Genomic DNA, 16,994 nt, shown 5'->3' with positions numbered 1-16,994 from the left:
CGCTAATTTGAACCATGGAAGATTGATAGCAGCAGCTTCGATCTTCTCTGTAGTGCAGACATACGCATAGAAAGTGAAGAAAACAGAATACTGTATTTTTTCAGGAAGAATTTTAAATAAGCCGAATATATGATATGATTTATTCTGAATACAAGAACTGACTTGCAGAGCCATATTTATTTCATCTTTGCAGCTAAAACTTTTTTTAAGCTCTAAGTGCTCAGAAATACAACGGTGTGAAATTTTCACACAAAACTTTTTTTAAGAAAAAATGCAGTTAGCAGCAACAGAATTTGTGAATTCAGATTAATTTCATTGAATTGTTTGATTTAAACCCCCCTGAAAAATTCAACAAAGTAAACATTTTATTTTGACATTTTTTAAACAAATCTTTTCAGTTTTTCAGTTCAAAATGACTTTGTGCAAAATTTCCTATAATTATATTGAAAAACCCAATTAAAACATATAAAAATCTTTGAAACCAAAATAAAACATTCAGCTTAATGACTTTTTGAAAACTTTTAGATTCATCAAATATTTTTAGAAATTTCATATTCCGTTCCATCTTAAACCATTTTTTTTAATTGCCAGCAAGCAGAAAAATCTGTTTGAGCAGCTCTGCTCATCAATCTGGACCCTTCTGTATTATGTCTGGAGAGACCAGGGCTGGTCCACAACGTTTTGGCACATGAGGCAGGGAGCTCAAATGACGCCCCTATGTCCCCTTGCTGCACCTGCAGCAGACACAATTTTCTACACTCTGGGTCCTAGTGGCGCCGCCCTACCCCCCTCCCCCCCGCACTCCTCCCCCACAGTCTGGCACCTGAGGTGGCCGCCTCAGTTCGCCTCATGGAAAAGCCAGCCCTGGAAGAGACTGAGAGAAGCTTCAGCAGTATCATGACTCTTAGCTCCATGTTGTCATTGTTTCAATGACAGAATAACTTTGATGGACAGAAGCAAAGTCATCTGGGAAGACCACTAAAAACTAAATATTCACTGTCCTCAATGCATTCAGAAATGTGGTATCTTCATGCTCTTGGACTAGCAGGTATCACAATCACTGCCAGGGAGCAAATGCTCAATTTTTAATGCTATCCAGTGTATTAATATTACTACAAATATATTAATTAGTAATAGTAAAGCACTGTGACCATATAAAGCGCTAAGGTCCAGATCCCAAAGGGTTGTAGGCAACTCTACACCATAATCAAGCAAGGAAGGTCCTAACCAAATAATTCTGCCAAACAGTTCAGAAATTAGTTTTCAAAATCTGAACTTTTATATGTACACAGCTTTTTAAGGAGCATTAAACATTACATATTAAGTACCGTGAGTCCAGAAGAAGTGCTTGTGATTTGATTTATGTCTATCATATTATTCACTCTTTCCAACTCTGTGGTAAACTGTGGTGCCAGAAACAGTAGTGCTATGGCTGAGAGGCAAATTATGGTATTGGTAATAGTGGTTCAGGAAGCTGCCTTATTGCCACTTTATGAGTGTGTTGCTATGGGAGCCATGGCCTAGTAAGGCTGGCTGCAAGACTGATCAGTTAAGGCCAGCTCTGACAGCAGGGCTGCAGGAGACTGGCTCCCTGCATTGACACGGCAGAACAGGAGGGAGCTCCCTGCATAGCTCAGGGTCCCAAGACACCAGACCACAAGGTGCTGGGGAGGTTGGAGTTGTTCTGGCCTGAGTAGAGACTCAATTGAGAACTGCAAAGACAAGGATGAGCACCTGATCTTTTCTGGGGATGACTTCCACACTCCTGGCTGATGAATGAGGGAGTGGGTCCATGACACTGGATCTTGCAAGCACAAGGTGCAGAGGGGAGGCTGAAGCCCTGGTGGGGCAGAGCTGAGACCTCCCAGGCAGCAAGGAGGAGGATAAATATTGCTATTTGTGAGCCTTTGTGGTATGCGCTTCACTTGCCATAAAAGTCACCAGGTACCATGGCAACTAAGCCCAGTTTAAGGCATCACGGCTAACCTCAAGACCCCCATTCCTCTGCCACCTAAAACTGTAAATACCTAAACTTACTTGATACCTTCATTTTTATTGTAAAAGTTCCCAAAGCTGTAAGCACTGAGGTGTTTGCCTGCCTCGAGTCATGTGCACTGCTGCCTCCCTCTACGGGCATGTATACATAAGGATAAAATACCTACATTTGGTCTGAGTCATTTGATTTTGGCTCAGGGGCTCAGGTTCTGAGACTGAAAAAGGTCTCTGTAAACATTTGGGCATGGGGGGGAAGCCAAGCTCTGGGATTCTGCAAGCTAATATTTCTTTGTAGGCAAATCCTTCAGTCAGAATTCATAAAGGTAGCCCTTTACATGAGCTCCTCAAAGCAGGGACTTTCTTAGAATGTGTTTTGTTCAGTGCCTTGTACAATAGGGCCCTGATCCTGATTGGAACTTATTGGGAACAACTTCAGCTTAATTGTGTAATAACAGTCAACGTGTTTACCTCTTTTCAGTAGCTCTTTCTGCCTGTGGAGAAATTGTTGGGATATATAACTCCCTTCAAGCCCTGTGAAAACAGAAGGTATAGATAAGTCATCATCTCAACACAAAACAGGAAAGCAGCATCAGTTTTTAAAATCTCCATCTTGTTCTTTGATTTACTGTACACCACAGTGTCACATGGACAACAATCAGCATGCTTGTGCCAATGCATGCACAGCTTGTAATGAACTACTTTTGAATTTTATACAACATGCATAATGTGACAAAACAAGCTAAAGATTTGTTAATCATATGTAACACACAAGGCCTAGCAACATGCATACACTGCTGTTCTACGGAGGCTACTAAGGGCATGTCTACACTCAAACTATTTGGAAATAACTAAAGTCGATTTAATAACTCCCAAAATAACAAAATTGAAATGGCATGTCCACACTATGGGGAAGCCTCGAAATTAGTCAGAGGCAGGCTCTGTTATTGTGGACATGCTACCTTGACTTAGAGCTCCAGGAAGCACTGGGGAGTAATTACTATGAATTACTCTGGAGAGTAGTTATTTTGAAATAGCAGCAGTGGTGCGTTCACACTAATGCTATTTTGAAATAACAATTTTGAAATAAGCATTATTACCTGAGGAAAGCAGGAGTACAGATTTTGGAATAACCAGACCGTTATTTTGAAATAATGGGTTCGGTAATGTGGAAGCTCTGCCTATTATTTCAAAATAAGGAGGGTTATTTCAAAATAACTCCCTAGTGTAGACCAGGGCTAACGGGCTCATTAACAGCCACTGAGGGCCCAAGGCCAGGTAGGGAAGGATGGCTCTACACCCCCAAAAGGGGCAAGGCCTGGAGTGGAAGGGGTAGAGCCGACAGCTGTAAGCCTTTAGTACCACACAGAGGGTGTGTCTAGACTACAGGGTTTTTTCGAAAAAACTTCCCCTGCGTCTAGACCGCTGTCACATTCTTTCAAAAGTAAATCGAAAGAATGCAGCAGTATTTTTGATCATGGAAAACCTCGTTTTATGAGGAAGAATGCCTTTTTTCGAAAGTGCTCTTTTGAAAAAAGGCGCTATGTAATGCAAACTGTGCTTTTTCAAAAGAGAGCATCCAGACTGCCTGGGTGCTCTGCTTTTTTGAAAGTACTGGTTGTTGTCTAGACGCTCTTTTTCTAAAGAGGCTTGCAGTCTAGATGTAGCCAGAATGAAGTGTGATCCTCCTAGCTCTCAGAGCTGCATGGAGTGTTGCTCTGGTGATCTTGGGGTAATTCAAAGGGGCTGCATTGGTAGCTGGAAGCTCTGGGCCCTTTTGAAACTCTAGGCCCAGTGGCAATTGCTCCCTTTGTCCCTTCCTCCTCCCCTTCCCCCCCCCCCCCCCGGGTCAACGGGCCTGTATACAACATCTGTGGAGGAGCAGGGTTCAACAGAAAATTCCCAATTTACTGTGAATGTGTGAGCTAACATCATCTTACTCCACATTTCTGTTCCCTATAAGTCTGACTCTAGCCATGTGCTTCACAAGCAAAAATAAATTGTATTCCTCTTAGCACAGTAGAGCCATTAGAGCTATCGAAGAACAACCTGGGCTCTAATTTGCTTCAGGCTTCCTTAATGAACTTACACTGAATCTCGCTTTTTTAAAAATGTGGATTTAGTATTCATGAAAGGGGCAGTATTTGATAGGCTTGGTGCCATAGATGTAGATTCAGAGGGTGCATCTAGACTGGCAAGATTTTGTGAAAAGCGGCCGCTTTTGTGTAAAAACTTGCCAGCTGTCTATACTGGCTGCTTGAATTTGCGCAAGAGCACTGACTTTGTAATGTACAAAATCAGTGCTTCTTGAGCAAATACTTCACGCTTCCGCTCAGGAAAAAGCCCTCTTGCACAAGTATTCTTGCGCAAGAGGGCCAGTATAGACAGGGAAGAATTGTTTTGCGCAAAAAAGCCCCAATGGCTAAAATGGTGATCAGGGCTTTCTTGCTCAAAATCGCATCTAGACTGGCCACGGATGCTTTTGCGCAAAAGCACTTTTTGCGCGAAAGCATCCTTGCCAATCTAGATGCTCTTTTGTGGAAATACTTTTAACGGAAAAACTTTTCCGTTAAAAGTATTTCCTCAAAATCATGCCAGTCTAGGAGTATCCATAGAGTTCAGGCCAGAAGGGGTCATCTGATCATCTAGTCAGAACTCCTGTATATCACAGACCACCAAAAAGCATTCATCCTTCCCCTGAAGTTCAATGCTAAGCTTGACTAGCAGATTTAGATCACAGTATTTAAGGCCACAGGAAACTAAACAATTGTATGCCATAGTCTGAGAGCAGGAGGGACTGAGGTACCTCAAAGCCTGAGGCCTGTACAAGTGGCAGGTAATTGATTCAGTGAGAGTGACCCAGATGATAGCAAGTGATTTAAGTCCTTTATATTAGACACACAACTGCATTGTCTCATCAGTGTGCCTCAAACTTTGACTGGGATGGTTTATCCTAGAGGTAAAAAAGTTTAGCCTTCATATTTATTAATTCCTTTGTCCTCTGTAGTGACAGTCACCAAGGATGTCAACTGTAAGATATGACCACTAGGAACTACATTGAAACTACTACCTAAACTAACCAAGTAGACTTGCAATAGTAGTAGCTTTTGGCTACTGTCTATTTGGGCTTGTCTTGAAACAGTGACAGTGATAAGGGCTCTATATCAGAATCTTTATTACTGGTGGTTAGGTGAGAAAAAACACAGCTTCATTTTTCAAATTCTAGGTTGATTGAGCAAGGATGCCTGTAAGACAAACAATTCTTTGTCTTCAAAATTGGACATATTTGATCTGGATGTCAGTGACACTGCTCAAATATGAAACCCGAAGGTGTAACTTTTACAGCCAGCTTTATTTTTATTAAAACTGCACTTTAGACCTCTTCTGATGATGACTTATTACAGAACCCAAATCTCTGTGTTGATTAGTAACTTGGAATGTGGCCCCTGAATTAGATTTAAGATTCATAGTCCCTATTCTTGCCTTGGTTACAATGGTACTAATGAAGTCAATGGACTTATTGTGGGATTTATACTTGTACAAGTAGGATCAGAAATTGGCCCTCAGAGTTTACATAAGGCTTTAATTGTTCATATTTTTCTTTTTCCAGTTACAGCACAAATCTCTGATCTAAGAATAATATGTACTGTTACTGGAGTCGTATTATATGGGCCATTAAGTGTGGTAAACACAATACAGAAGAAATAAATTTAGCTTTGTTCAAACTAAGCTGAATAAATTATGCATTTTAACAGCTTGGACCATGTGCTTGAAACATTTTTGGCAGCCTTCATAGCAATTGTAAAAACTGATAATTATGGAGTAGACATAGAACAAATAGTAAAAAAGGAAACCAGAGTCTTAAACAACACAGAAATTAATCACAAAATAAAGATGGCCTTCAAATAACCCAGTGCAAGCACTTGGGGGGGAAAGAGGTTCATTACAGATTCAATGTGTTTACATGTCTATGATATCCAAAAAGGTTGGGCCAGAAAGGGGTGGAAGGGCAGATCCCTTAATGAAACATAATTTTTTTAGTTTTATATACTGAGCTAGAAAAACATTTTGAGAGATTTCATTTTGACACTGCATTGATTTGAGCAATCTGCCATATTTCAAGCATGGACATTCTCTTTTAAAGAATGGCTTTAATAAAGAAAAATGTCTTTTTTTTGCTAACAATTATTTAACACCTTGTGCAGTGTACTTAACAGGCACAATTCTACAGAGGGTACATATACTGATCTCCCACTACTATGAATATGAGTGCTGTATGTCGAGCTACTGCAGGGTGGAGAGCCTTTGCTGTTTGCAAACACAATACACAATTTACCATCAGCCAGGTAAGGCTCTGTGTTTTTTAAGTTAGTGACATAATTCACTCACTATGTACCATGCAGTGAATGATCCTCCAAGAGTTTCAATCACCAGAAAGTCCAAATAGAGAGAGTAGGGAGGAAAAATAATTTAAAATTGTTTTCCTATGTTGTATTTTCTATCACATTTGTGAAAGATGCAGCTTCATATTTTTAACTTCTGATGAGAAAAATATAAATTGAAAAGACTGTAATTCCACTGAGGATGGGGAAAGAGAGAAAAAGGTTTGCATCCCATGTACTGTTAGTATAATAATGGAATCTTCTAACATCCCACACTGCAGTCTCCCCTTTTTTCACTAAATATTTAGTTTCCTTTGATTAACACACAGTAAAACATCCATCAAAAGAAGTCTCGTGTCTAGCTAAAGATCTTAGACTTACCTGTGCAGTGTAGAAAACTGCAGAAAATTAGTAATAGTAGTGCCAAAAGCATGGTGTTTGCCTTGAGTGGAAAGTTTCTTTTTCAGGGCTCTCCGCCCCTACCTGCTCAAAAGGGGCAGTGCTGCTGCTGCCACCTTCAAGCCTTGCCTTTTCAAGCTTGGATGCTTTATATATAGAAGGACAAAGCCCTCCCTCATTCCCATGGACTTCAGAAATTGCAACAGCTGGAAAAGTGGAGTAACCGCCAAACAGGATCTTCCACCTTATCAGGCTAAACACACCTAAATGCCATTTATAAAAGAAGAAGAAAAAACCCTCCGACATCACTTCTCCAATTCATTATCATTTTTCCAAGGGCAGTGTAATGGATGCTTTGCAACAGTTCAAACACATTTAACTATATCTATTGTACAAATTTGGTATCACGTCGAAAAAATACAGATTGGTAGTGTGTAAACTGTGATTGTACCAGATAAAGAGAAGAATAATGTTGGGATCAATAACCCAAAGGCAAATAAGAGGTAGGGTGAATTTGAATGGGTGCAGAGAAGTATGGAGAAAAGTGCTATTGTATGAGTGAATAGTATAGCTCTCAGACCTTCTAATCAACTCTTTCTGTCTGTCTGTCTGTCTGTCTGTCTGTCTGTCTGTCTGTCTGTCTGTCTGTCTGGCCTTATTCATCCTTTCTTGGACGGACTTCTCCAGCAAAATGATGTGAAACTTTTCCTCAACAAAATTGATAGCAGTTTCCTCTTGAGGGATGGGGGAGTTTCAATTAGCTCTGGATATCCTATTTTCATTTGTACTGATATTAGTTTCCATGCTGGGCTGTCCCATTGTAACACTTTTTCACACTCCTTCTAGAAGTGATCCCTTCAGCCAGAATTGAGGCATGTGAAGTAGATCAAGCATGTTATGAGTCAACAGTGTGTCCTTATTTCCAAGAAAGCTAACAGCATATTGGGCTGCATTAGTAGAAGCATTGCTAGCAAATTGAAGGAAGTGATTTATTCCCCTATATTCGGTACTAGTGAGGCTACTACTGGCCTATTGAATCCAGTTTTGGATCTCTCACTACAGAAAGGATGTGAACAAATTGGAGGGAGCCCGGCAGAAGGGAAAAAATGATTAGGGGGATGGAGCACATGACTTTAAGTCCTTTTTGTTCAGCCTTTCCTCTAAATAGAAGAGAAGAATGAGGGGGAATTTGATAGCTGGAGGGGAAGGGGTTTCAAAGAGGGTGGAGCCAAGCTATTATTGTTAATGGTGGCAGATGACAGATCAAGGAGAAATAGTCTCATGTTGCAGTGGGGGAGGTCTAGGTTGTATATAAGAAAAACCCTTTTCACTAGAAGGGTGGTGAAGCACTGGAATGGGTTACCTAGGGAGATGGTGGAATCTCCATCCTTAGAGGTTTTGAAGGCCAAGCTTGACAAAGCCATGGTTGGGATGATTTAGTTGGAATTGGTCTTGCTTTGATCAGGGGGTTGAACTAGATGACCTCCTGTGGTGTCTTCCAACTTTAATCTTCTATGATTCTGTGCAATTTTGGACCAATTCTATGCATAGAGGACTTAAGTCTTCATGGTGGTTGACATCTTTGAGACAAGAAGTAGTAGAATTAAGCTAGGTATTTTCTTCCATTATAACAATACTAAAAGATTTCCCTGCCATTTCTTGGGTCCTTATCTGAAATATTTTTTGTTTTTCTTCATGTATATCATTGCTGTGGTGTGTGGCTATGGATGAGGGTCTCAGTATGCAGACTATCCTGGGGAAAGAGGACAACCTCAGCCCCCTCTCACTGCAACAGCTTAGGGCCAGGTGAGAAGCACCTCTCTATGATCGCTGCAGTTGCAGTGGACACACCCGGGAGAAGGGTTCATGTCCCCTGGCTAGGGAATAGAAAGACGTATAGACACTTAAACTCTCCCAGATACATAGTAGATAGCTGTCCCTTTCTCCACCCCTGCTGCTCCAATGAGAGTCTAAGGATACGTCTAGACTACATGCCTCTGGCGACAGAGGCATGTAGATTAGGCTACCAGGCATAGGAAAATGAAGCGGTGATTTAAATAATCGCCGCTTCATTTACATTTACATGTCTGCCACGCTGAGCCGATCAGATGTTTGTCGGCTCAGCGCGGTAGTCTGGACGCGCGGGTGTCGACATCAAAGGCATTTGTTGACCACCCAGGTATGCTTCCTGGGATGAGGTTCACCTGGGTGGTCGACAAATGCCTTTGATGTCGACACCAGCGCGTCCAGACTACCGCGCTGAACCGACAAACATCTGATCAGCTCCGCGCAGCAGCCATGGAAATGTAAATGAAGCGGCGATTATTTAAATCGCCGCTTCATTTTCCTGTGCCTAGTAGCCTAATCTACATGCCTCTGGCGACAGAGGCATGTAGTCTAGACGTACTCTAACTGTCCTGGTGCCAGCTCAGACTCACTGACAGACAAACCCTCTCAAATATATAGTAGATGATATATAAAAAGGTGCCTTTCACTGTGAAAATACCACATTTATGGGTAACTTCTCCATATGCATTCTTCTCGGCATCTTTTTTTTTTATATATGTAGATCACACCTTCAGTGGCTTCTCATGTTGTTCTCAACAGGCTGATGGGCAAAAGCAGTGCAGGCATTATTTTTAGTGGAATATTGTTGCTTTCATTGTCTCCATTGCTCCCCTCCATTCCTTACATTCATGCACCACTGTAGTATTTTGTTCAGTAGTATTTTGTCAACATTTAAAAAAGAAAGAGTAGGTGTCCTGGCCTAGTAATCTGTCCATGTTTCCTTTTAATCACAATTGCACTCACCTGCTGGCATCTTCAATGAAGGCTCTCTTCTTTTGGCTGATTACAGGATTAGACTCCCTGACAAAGAGTGGAATATATGTAGGACCACTGGAAGTACATCCACACTGATATACTTACCACAAGGAGTTCTAAGCACAGATGACTTGTATTCTTTGCTTTAAGCATAATATCAGAAGTTCTGTTTCACTTGCCCCTCCAGTATGGAACATGGGTAGCTTGCAAGGATAATTTAGTGTTTTCTCACTATGTTAAGTATCTTCTATTACAGGGTTCTTGGGCATTAGTGCATCTCAGTCCCTCCTGTTCTCTGTGTGTGGCATACAATATATTAGTCCCCCAGGGATCATAATCTTGATCAAATTCTGATTGTTGGGCTTGGTATTGGTGTGACTATATATCCAGGAGGTCAGACTGGGTGATCTGTTGGAGCATTCTGGCCTCAGACTCTGAATACATCTACACTGCATGGCTATTTTGGAATATCAGAGGTATCCCAAAAATGCTACCCCATGTATACACAAGCTGCCCCTTATTTCAAAATATTTTTTGAAATAACGGGTGTGCTATTTCGCCATCCTGGTAAACCTCATTACATGGGTGAGCTTGAAGGCTTGAAATAGCATGGCTTGAAATAGCATGTTATTGAAGGGATGGCTTGAAATAGCATGTTATTTTGAAATTTGGCGCTGTGTAAACATGCCAAATTTCAAAATAAGCTATTATGAAATAGATTCAAAATAAGATATGCAATTTGTGTGGCACAAATTACATATCTTATTTCGAGTTTAGGGTGCTGTGTAGACACACCCTTTGTGACAAAGTTGTGCATTCCTACACCATGGAGAGACTGTTCTCTATACTTCACCAACAGGTGCATATGGTTACTCATTATGAGTGTATCTGGACCCAAGCAAATCTGGGTAGATTTGTAGTAGTAATGCAAAAATAAGTGTTATCTGGTGATTTGCTTTTATGGTTATTTTTTATCAATAGAAAAGATATAAACTAAGTAAAAATCAATAGGAAGATAAATTTAAAAATACCTCAGTAAGAAAAAAAGCTTAAAACAGGAAGAGAAATTCCTGAAGACTAATTTTTCAGAGATAGTAACTGGAGCTGATGGGAAGGTGGTTTTTTTTCTCCACAACACCCTTTTTTTTTTTTTTTTTTTGAAAAGCTTATTTGTCTTTTCAACATCTGAAAACCAAAACATTTTTGGCCAAATCCTAAAATATTCAGCTGAAAAATCTCTGGGTGTGGGTTTCCAATTAAAAAATCTAATACTTTTTGCAGAAATGTTTTTAAGAAAAAAAATCTAATTTTCTATAGAAAAAAAATTGATAGAAAATTGTTGAACAGCTGCTAATACTGATGACTAGCAAAGAGTTGTGGTTACTCAGCACATTTAAAAATCCAACCCGTGATTTTTTTAGTGACAAGTTTTGAATGATGTTTTTCATTTCTGTGTGTGTATCTTTACATTCTGGCTATCATTGGCTGTTCTTAATGTTATACATTATATGCTAACATAATGAATATTACATTGTGTATAAGATACCTCTTTTCTGAGCTATCTAGCTGTTTCATAAATCTTCCTTTTATGATTTATGCAAAAATAAGTGTTTCCTAGTTATTTGCTTTTATGGTTATTTTTCATCAATAGAAAAGATATAAACTAAGTAAAAATCAATAGGAAGATAAATTTAAAAATACCTCAGTAAGAAAAAAAAAATGCTTAAGTCAGGAAGAGAAATTCCTGAAGGCTAATATTCCAGATTTTTATGAACTTTTATCCAGACGTTTTTATCTATTAATCCTTCCTGTTGTCCTAAAATCTTGTAATTTAATCTGGATTTTATTTGAAAATATAAATGAGAATATAAATTTAGGCCATCATTTTTAAAAAGTGATTCATAATGGTGAGTGTTCCTAGACGTGACATGCATTATTAAAGGCACTTGATTTAAAAAAGAGAGTGCTTATTACTCTCTGAAAAAGTGGGGCCTTTTTAAGGTACGTCAAAGTACATCCTCTTGTCTTTTAGAATTTAACCACACACTCATAATCAGGAACTATAGAATTCTCTATACATTTATCTACCAAATCACTGATATTTTCCAAATATGTGTTTTCCTTCTCCTTGATAGAGTTCATGACAACAACATGACATCATTGTTGTCAAATAGGTATTTCTTCTTAGAGTTATTGCACATGTCCGTTTTATCAAGGGCACCCCTTGATCCTGCAATTTTGCCAGTTTCGCCATTGCAGCCTCAGCAAGTTGGTCCATAGCATTGGTCATTATGATATGTAGATGCTCCTGGCCTCAGTCAACCAGTTTCTCTCAAGAGGCCCAGCAGACCATATAAGACCTGCCCTTTGAGGGTCCATCACTTTGTGTAGCATGTCATTGGTCTGCACTGAACAATCTTAAGTACTTGCAGGTGATGCTCTAATGTAGGGCATCCTTTTCTGAATAGAAAGCTGTTTTGTACTCAGCAGTCTCACTGGTATCTTAAATTTAATGCATCCAGGACCTAAACAGAAAAAAAAGGCAGAAGTTACAGGAGAAGACCATGGCCGCCTCCTCCTTCACAGCTACCATTTCATCCAGGCAGCCTGGGAGTTCTAAGAAAGCATTTTGATGTGTTGGTTGAAAACAGTCTACCAGTTTCCAGAGTGTCAGCCATTCCTACCCTGCTTCTTGCCAACTGACTTTTTGTATATTATTACTCAGAAGCATTCTCCTATGGGAGGTGAATCTGTCCTCCAAGTGGCAACCATAGAGTAAGTTCCTTTTTCTCAGAGGGAAGGGATTTGATTATGACTGCTTCCTAATCTTGAAAGCAACAGAGAATCTCAGGCCTATCTGAGTCCTAAGAAAGGCCAACATGTTTCTGAAGGAAATAAAGTTCCAAATGGTCAGTCTGGCTTCCATTATCCTTTCTATAGACCTTGGGGATTGGTATGCTACCCTTGACTTAGAAGGTGATCATTTCTCTGTTGCAGTACCTCAGAGCCACAGGAAATTGTTCAGGTTTGTGTTCAACAAATCCTACTACAATTTATAGTGTTAACATTAGTACTGTCTGCAGCTCCCTGTGTTCTCCAGATCTGGCTATGCACTGTATTTGCAAAGAGACCACTCTGCAGCTACGTCTAAAACGCTGCTTTTTATTAGAAAAGGGTACACAAATCACGCTCTGCAATTTGCATTCCTTTTTCCGATAGTTTTGTTGGAAGAAGCTTTTCTGAAATTTGGCCTGTCTATACTGGGCCAAATTTTGGAAAAACCTCCTCTTTCAGAAGAGCCCTTCTTTCTCGTGACACAAGGAGGATAAAGTTTCCAAAAGAGCGCATCTGCTCTTCCACAAAAATGTGCCACTATTAATTTGGAATGAATATGTGTAACACATCTCAGAACCACAATTAAGGAACAGGTTAGTAACCCTTTCTTCTTACCATTTATCATAAAATGTTCTTTATCAAGAAATGATGAGGAAGTCAGGTTGATTACAATGAAATGTGTGATATTTGCAGGGCTGGACATTCAACAGTAAATTTAGTGCTGATGTAAAAGTATTAGACTGACAACACTAGGAGATCTTCAGAGGAGTAGCAGAGTTAGTTTATACAGGATAAACTTAAAAAACAACAAATGGTCTGGTAGCACTTTAAAGACTAACAAAACATGTAGATGGTATCATGAGCTTTCGTGGGCACAGCTGAAAAAGTGGGCTATGCCCATGAAAGCTCATCATACCATCTACATATTTTGTTAGTTTTTAAAGAGCTACCATACTATTTGTTGTTTTTTTCTATTTGTTGTTTTTTAAGTTTAACACTAAGAAATGAAGTCCTTTATTTATTGACAAGAGAAGTATAATATGGGGATCCGTGTTGCTGCCGGCCATACTCTGCTCACCCAATGTCTTAACACTGATGTGCAGGGGTCACTGTAGGCAAGACATCTTATTTTATTTCCTGAAGATGTAAGTGAATGCATCAAGCCTGTTCACTTTAAAACTAGAATAAGGCAACCCTCATTTCATAAAGCCATCAAATAGCCATCAGACATTAGCAGCTCAGTTTCTGTAGGCATGGCTATATCTAGAGGTAGAAAGTTTCATATCCCATTAACATTCCCCTGAATCTGCAGCCTTCCTTTGTAGTTAAGTTTTTACAATGTTTTAAATCTTGCATCCATCATGTACTATAAGAAAATGATCATAAAGTACACATGCCGGTAAATGCCAATAAAAACATTTCCATCAAAGGATTACTAGTTTTATCTTCTCTGGTTCATTATAATGTTCTTCGATGCCATTCATTCTATCAGAGAAAATGCAGTAAGTTCAGCTATCTAGGAAAAGATTGCTATTAAATCAAGTTTAGTACTTATGTCTCAAAAATCTGCTTAATATTATATGAAGACATCTAAATATAATAATGCTCTAGATAAAATTAACTAAAAAGGTATACACAGCAGCATATTTAATTTATGGGGACAGACCAAGATTGAGCATCAACAATGAAACATTTATTGGTGGGCCAGAGGGAGGTCATATGATTTTATTGAATGAATAGCTGTTTTTTCTTACAGATCTCTGTGAGAAGTTAACATATCTGGATGTTTATATGGACATTGCCATTCTCACTCTGATGATTTCCCCAATTTTGTCTAACTCTCTTTTTCCAGTGGTTATTATTTGGCATTATGTTTTTTTCATGGAATCCTTATGATCTTCTGGCTGTAAGCATAGCTTTTAGGAATCAGAACATGTCATAGGAGCCAAGGTAATTCAATACTTCTGTATTACATTTTCCAGTGAAAAGCTCTTAATATTTAATTGTATTTCAGTTTCCATAGCAAAACATATTACTTGAGTATTTTGTAGTGATAGAGAAACTTAAGGAAAGATCTGAACTGTTTATCTGGAGACAGTTAGCACAGTTTAATTTGGTGACAGTCTTTTATTGTACACTATATTTTAGATAGGATTTTCATTAAGATATGTCTGGTTTTAGAAAACATTTGCTTTATAAGCATTCTGTAAGAAGTTTTTCCATTTCCTGTGTTGTATATATTTCTCCTCTCATGTTCTGGCTAGTAGGCCTTGAGAAGTTCAGATACTCATTCAAATTTCATGTCTGAGGACCAATCTCCATAGTGAGCCAAACCAAAATCCAACACTAGATTGCTTCCTTTCCTTGACCTTGGAAAAAATTTCACATTAAGTTCCAAATTTTATAGTTCAGGGCTAACTCTAGTTTTCAGGCTTTCTGGCCATTGTGAGGATTACTTTACTCATTCCTGAATTTATTGAGATCAGCTGCAACATGGCAAGAACCAGCAGTTGGTTTGATATTTTGAAGAGGCAAAATTCTTTTGTGTATAACTTAAACCATAGATTTTACTGTACTTCCAAGTTTGATTGGCAAAGAGAAACTTGTGTTTTCTAGATGGGCTTAAGTGGCTGGCCTTCAAACAAAATCGTTCAAAAAATTGATGCTCGTGTTTAGTCATTTATGCTAGCTAATTACATATCTTCCATATCTCAGGCATATTAAGTCTTAATCAGGCTTTGGAGAACCAACATGGACAGTGATGTAAGGATTTAAATGTCAGAGTTTATACTAGTTGTGGTTACTATTCAGTTGGGCTGTGTCTAGACTACATGCCTCTGTCGGCAGAGGCATGTAGATTAGACACATAGGCAAAGCCAAATGAAGCCGCGATTTAAATGATCGCGGCTTCATTTACATTTACATGGCTGCCGCGCTGAGCCGACAAACAGCTGATCAGCTGTTTGTCTGCTCAGCGCGCTAGTCTGGACGCTCCCCTGCCGACATCAAAGCCCTTTGTCAGCAGCCCTGTTATTCCTCGTGGGATGAGGTTTACCGGGGCTGCCAACAAAGGGATTTTATGTTGGCAGGGGAGCGTCCAGACTAGCGTGCTGAGCGGACAAACAGCTGATCAGCTGTTTGTTGGCTCAGCGCGGCAGCCATGTAAATGTAAATGTCATTTAAATCGCGGCTTCATTTGACTTTGCCAAACAAACAAATCTACATGGCTCCGTCGACGGAGCCATGTAGTTTAGACGTACCCTTGGAGTTCTCTATTTTTCGTGATTGAGATGCTTACTATGGTTGCCATAGCCATTCCAGGTTCTACCTGCTATCAAGTAGACTATGACTCTTCATTATGGTGTTTGCCATTTCAGGGAAGGATTTTATATCTATAGCATTTTATAGGTAGCATGACAATCCATTTTTCTTTGTGGCAGGTAGATTAGAAGGACGTGATTTGTTATAACATCTTGATTTCTTTGGTACAGACTGTTTCAACTGATTTTTTTTATTTTCTCTTGATGTACTTGGACTAAATCCGCACTTGAGAAAGAGTATCTTAGATGCAATTTTTAAAAGAAATTTCAAATCTTTGACAATTCCCTATGTTCCTGTTTCATGGTCAATATTGGAGTTCTATCTCATCCAATATACTGTCTCTGGCAGTGACCAAAACCAGATTCCTCAGAGAAAGGTGCAAGAACTACATAGAAAACATGTAATATAATCTGCCTCCCCCACGAAAGTCTCATTTTAATCCCTGAAAGTTGGAGATTACTTTAAATGCTAAACCTTGGGGGTTTTATCTTTTCAATCTGGCTCATATATGGAAAAGAGTTTGACACTGTATGTAAGAATTTTGGCCTCAGCCTAGACAAGCTACAAATTCAGGAAGAAAATCTTTTTTTGCAAGCATTTTGCATAGGGATTTTAGTGTATGCCAAACTCTGGAGAAAGAAAGTTCTCAGGAGGCATTCTTAGTCTGTAGACACATTGTACATTTCATATCCAGTTTCTAGAATTAGGCTCTGTCCCTGACTTCTGTTCTCACACTAACACCTTAAGTGAGGAATAAAAAGAAAGAAAGTGTTCAGAGTTCAGTGATTTGGATGAATGCTTTGGAGAAGAGCCAACAATTTCAGCAACACTAACATTTGACGGGGATTGAAAAAAAAGGAATGAAATCTAAGAAAAGACTGGTAAAATAGAGTTAAACTATATGCTCTAGCCACCTTAAATATAAACAACCTAATTATAATACCATTTCAAACTAAACCAAAACATCAATAAGCTGAGTGTAATTCAATAAAACATAGATAAAACAACTTCCTTTGCCTTCTTGCTTCTCAACAGCATTGTCTGTGTAACTTAACTGGGTGGTTGCATGCTTCATTGCTTAAGTAAGGCCGAGCTCACTGCACACACTTCAGGAGCTCCTGTTAGTTGTCTGGCAAGAACACAGGCAGGTAGGTAGGCTGGCAAGTTGGTTAACTCGCCTGATATTAGGGATGTAAAATCCTGGTTAATCAGTTAACTGGTTAAACCTTAGATTAACTGATT

At 39.3% G+C, this 16,994-nt stretch overlaps 1 protein-coding gene across 1 annotated transcript in view; it reads right to left on the bottom strand.

The window, feature by feature from the left end:
- Positions 1-6,882, bottom strand: part of MUC6 (mucin 6, oligomeric mucus/gel-forming) — a 92,052-nt gene extending 85,170 nt beyond the window's left edge. Inside the window, exons 1-2 of the mRNA XM_075928795.1 lie at positions 6,756-6,882; positions 2,464-2,526 (exon numbers count right to left, since the gene is read on the bottom strand). Of these exons, the coding sequence (XP_075784910.1) occupies positions 2,464-2,526; positions 6,756-6,807 (115 nt within the window). The 5' untranslated portion in view covers positions 6,808-6,882. The remainder of the gene's footprint in view (positions 1-2,463; positions 2,527-6,755) is intronic.
- Between the last annotated feature and the right edge of the window lie 10,112 nt (positions 6,883-16,994).

Source organism: Pelodiscus sinensis, chromosome 4 (genome assembly GCF_049634645.1).
Source record: "Pelodiscus sinensis isolate JC-2024 chromosome 4, ASM4963464v1, whole genome shotgun sequence".
Taxonomy (NCBI): domain Eukaryota; kingdom Metazoa; phylum Chordata; order Testudines; family Trionychidae; genus Pelodiscus; species Pelodiscus sinensis.
Note: the sequence above shows the minus strand (reverse complement) of the source record. Positions and strands in the feature narration are given on the sequence as shown.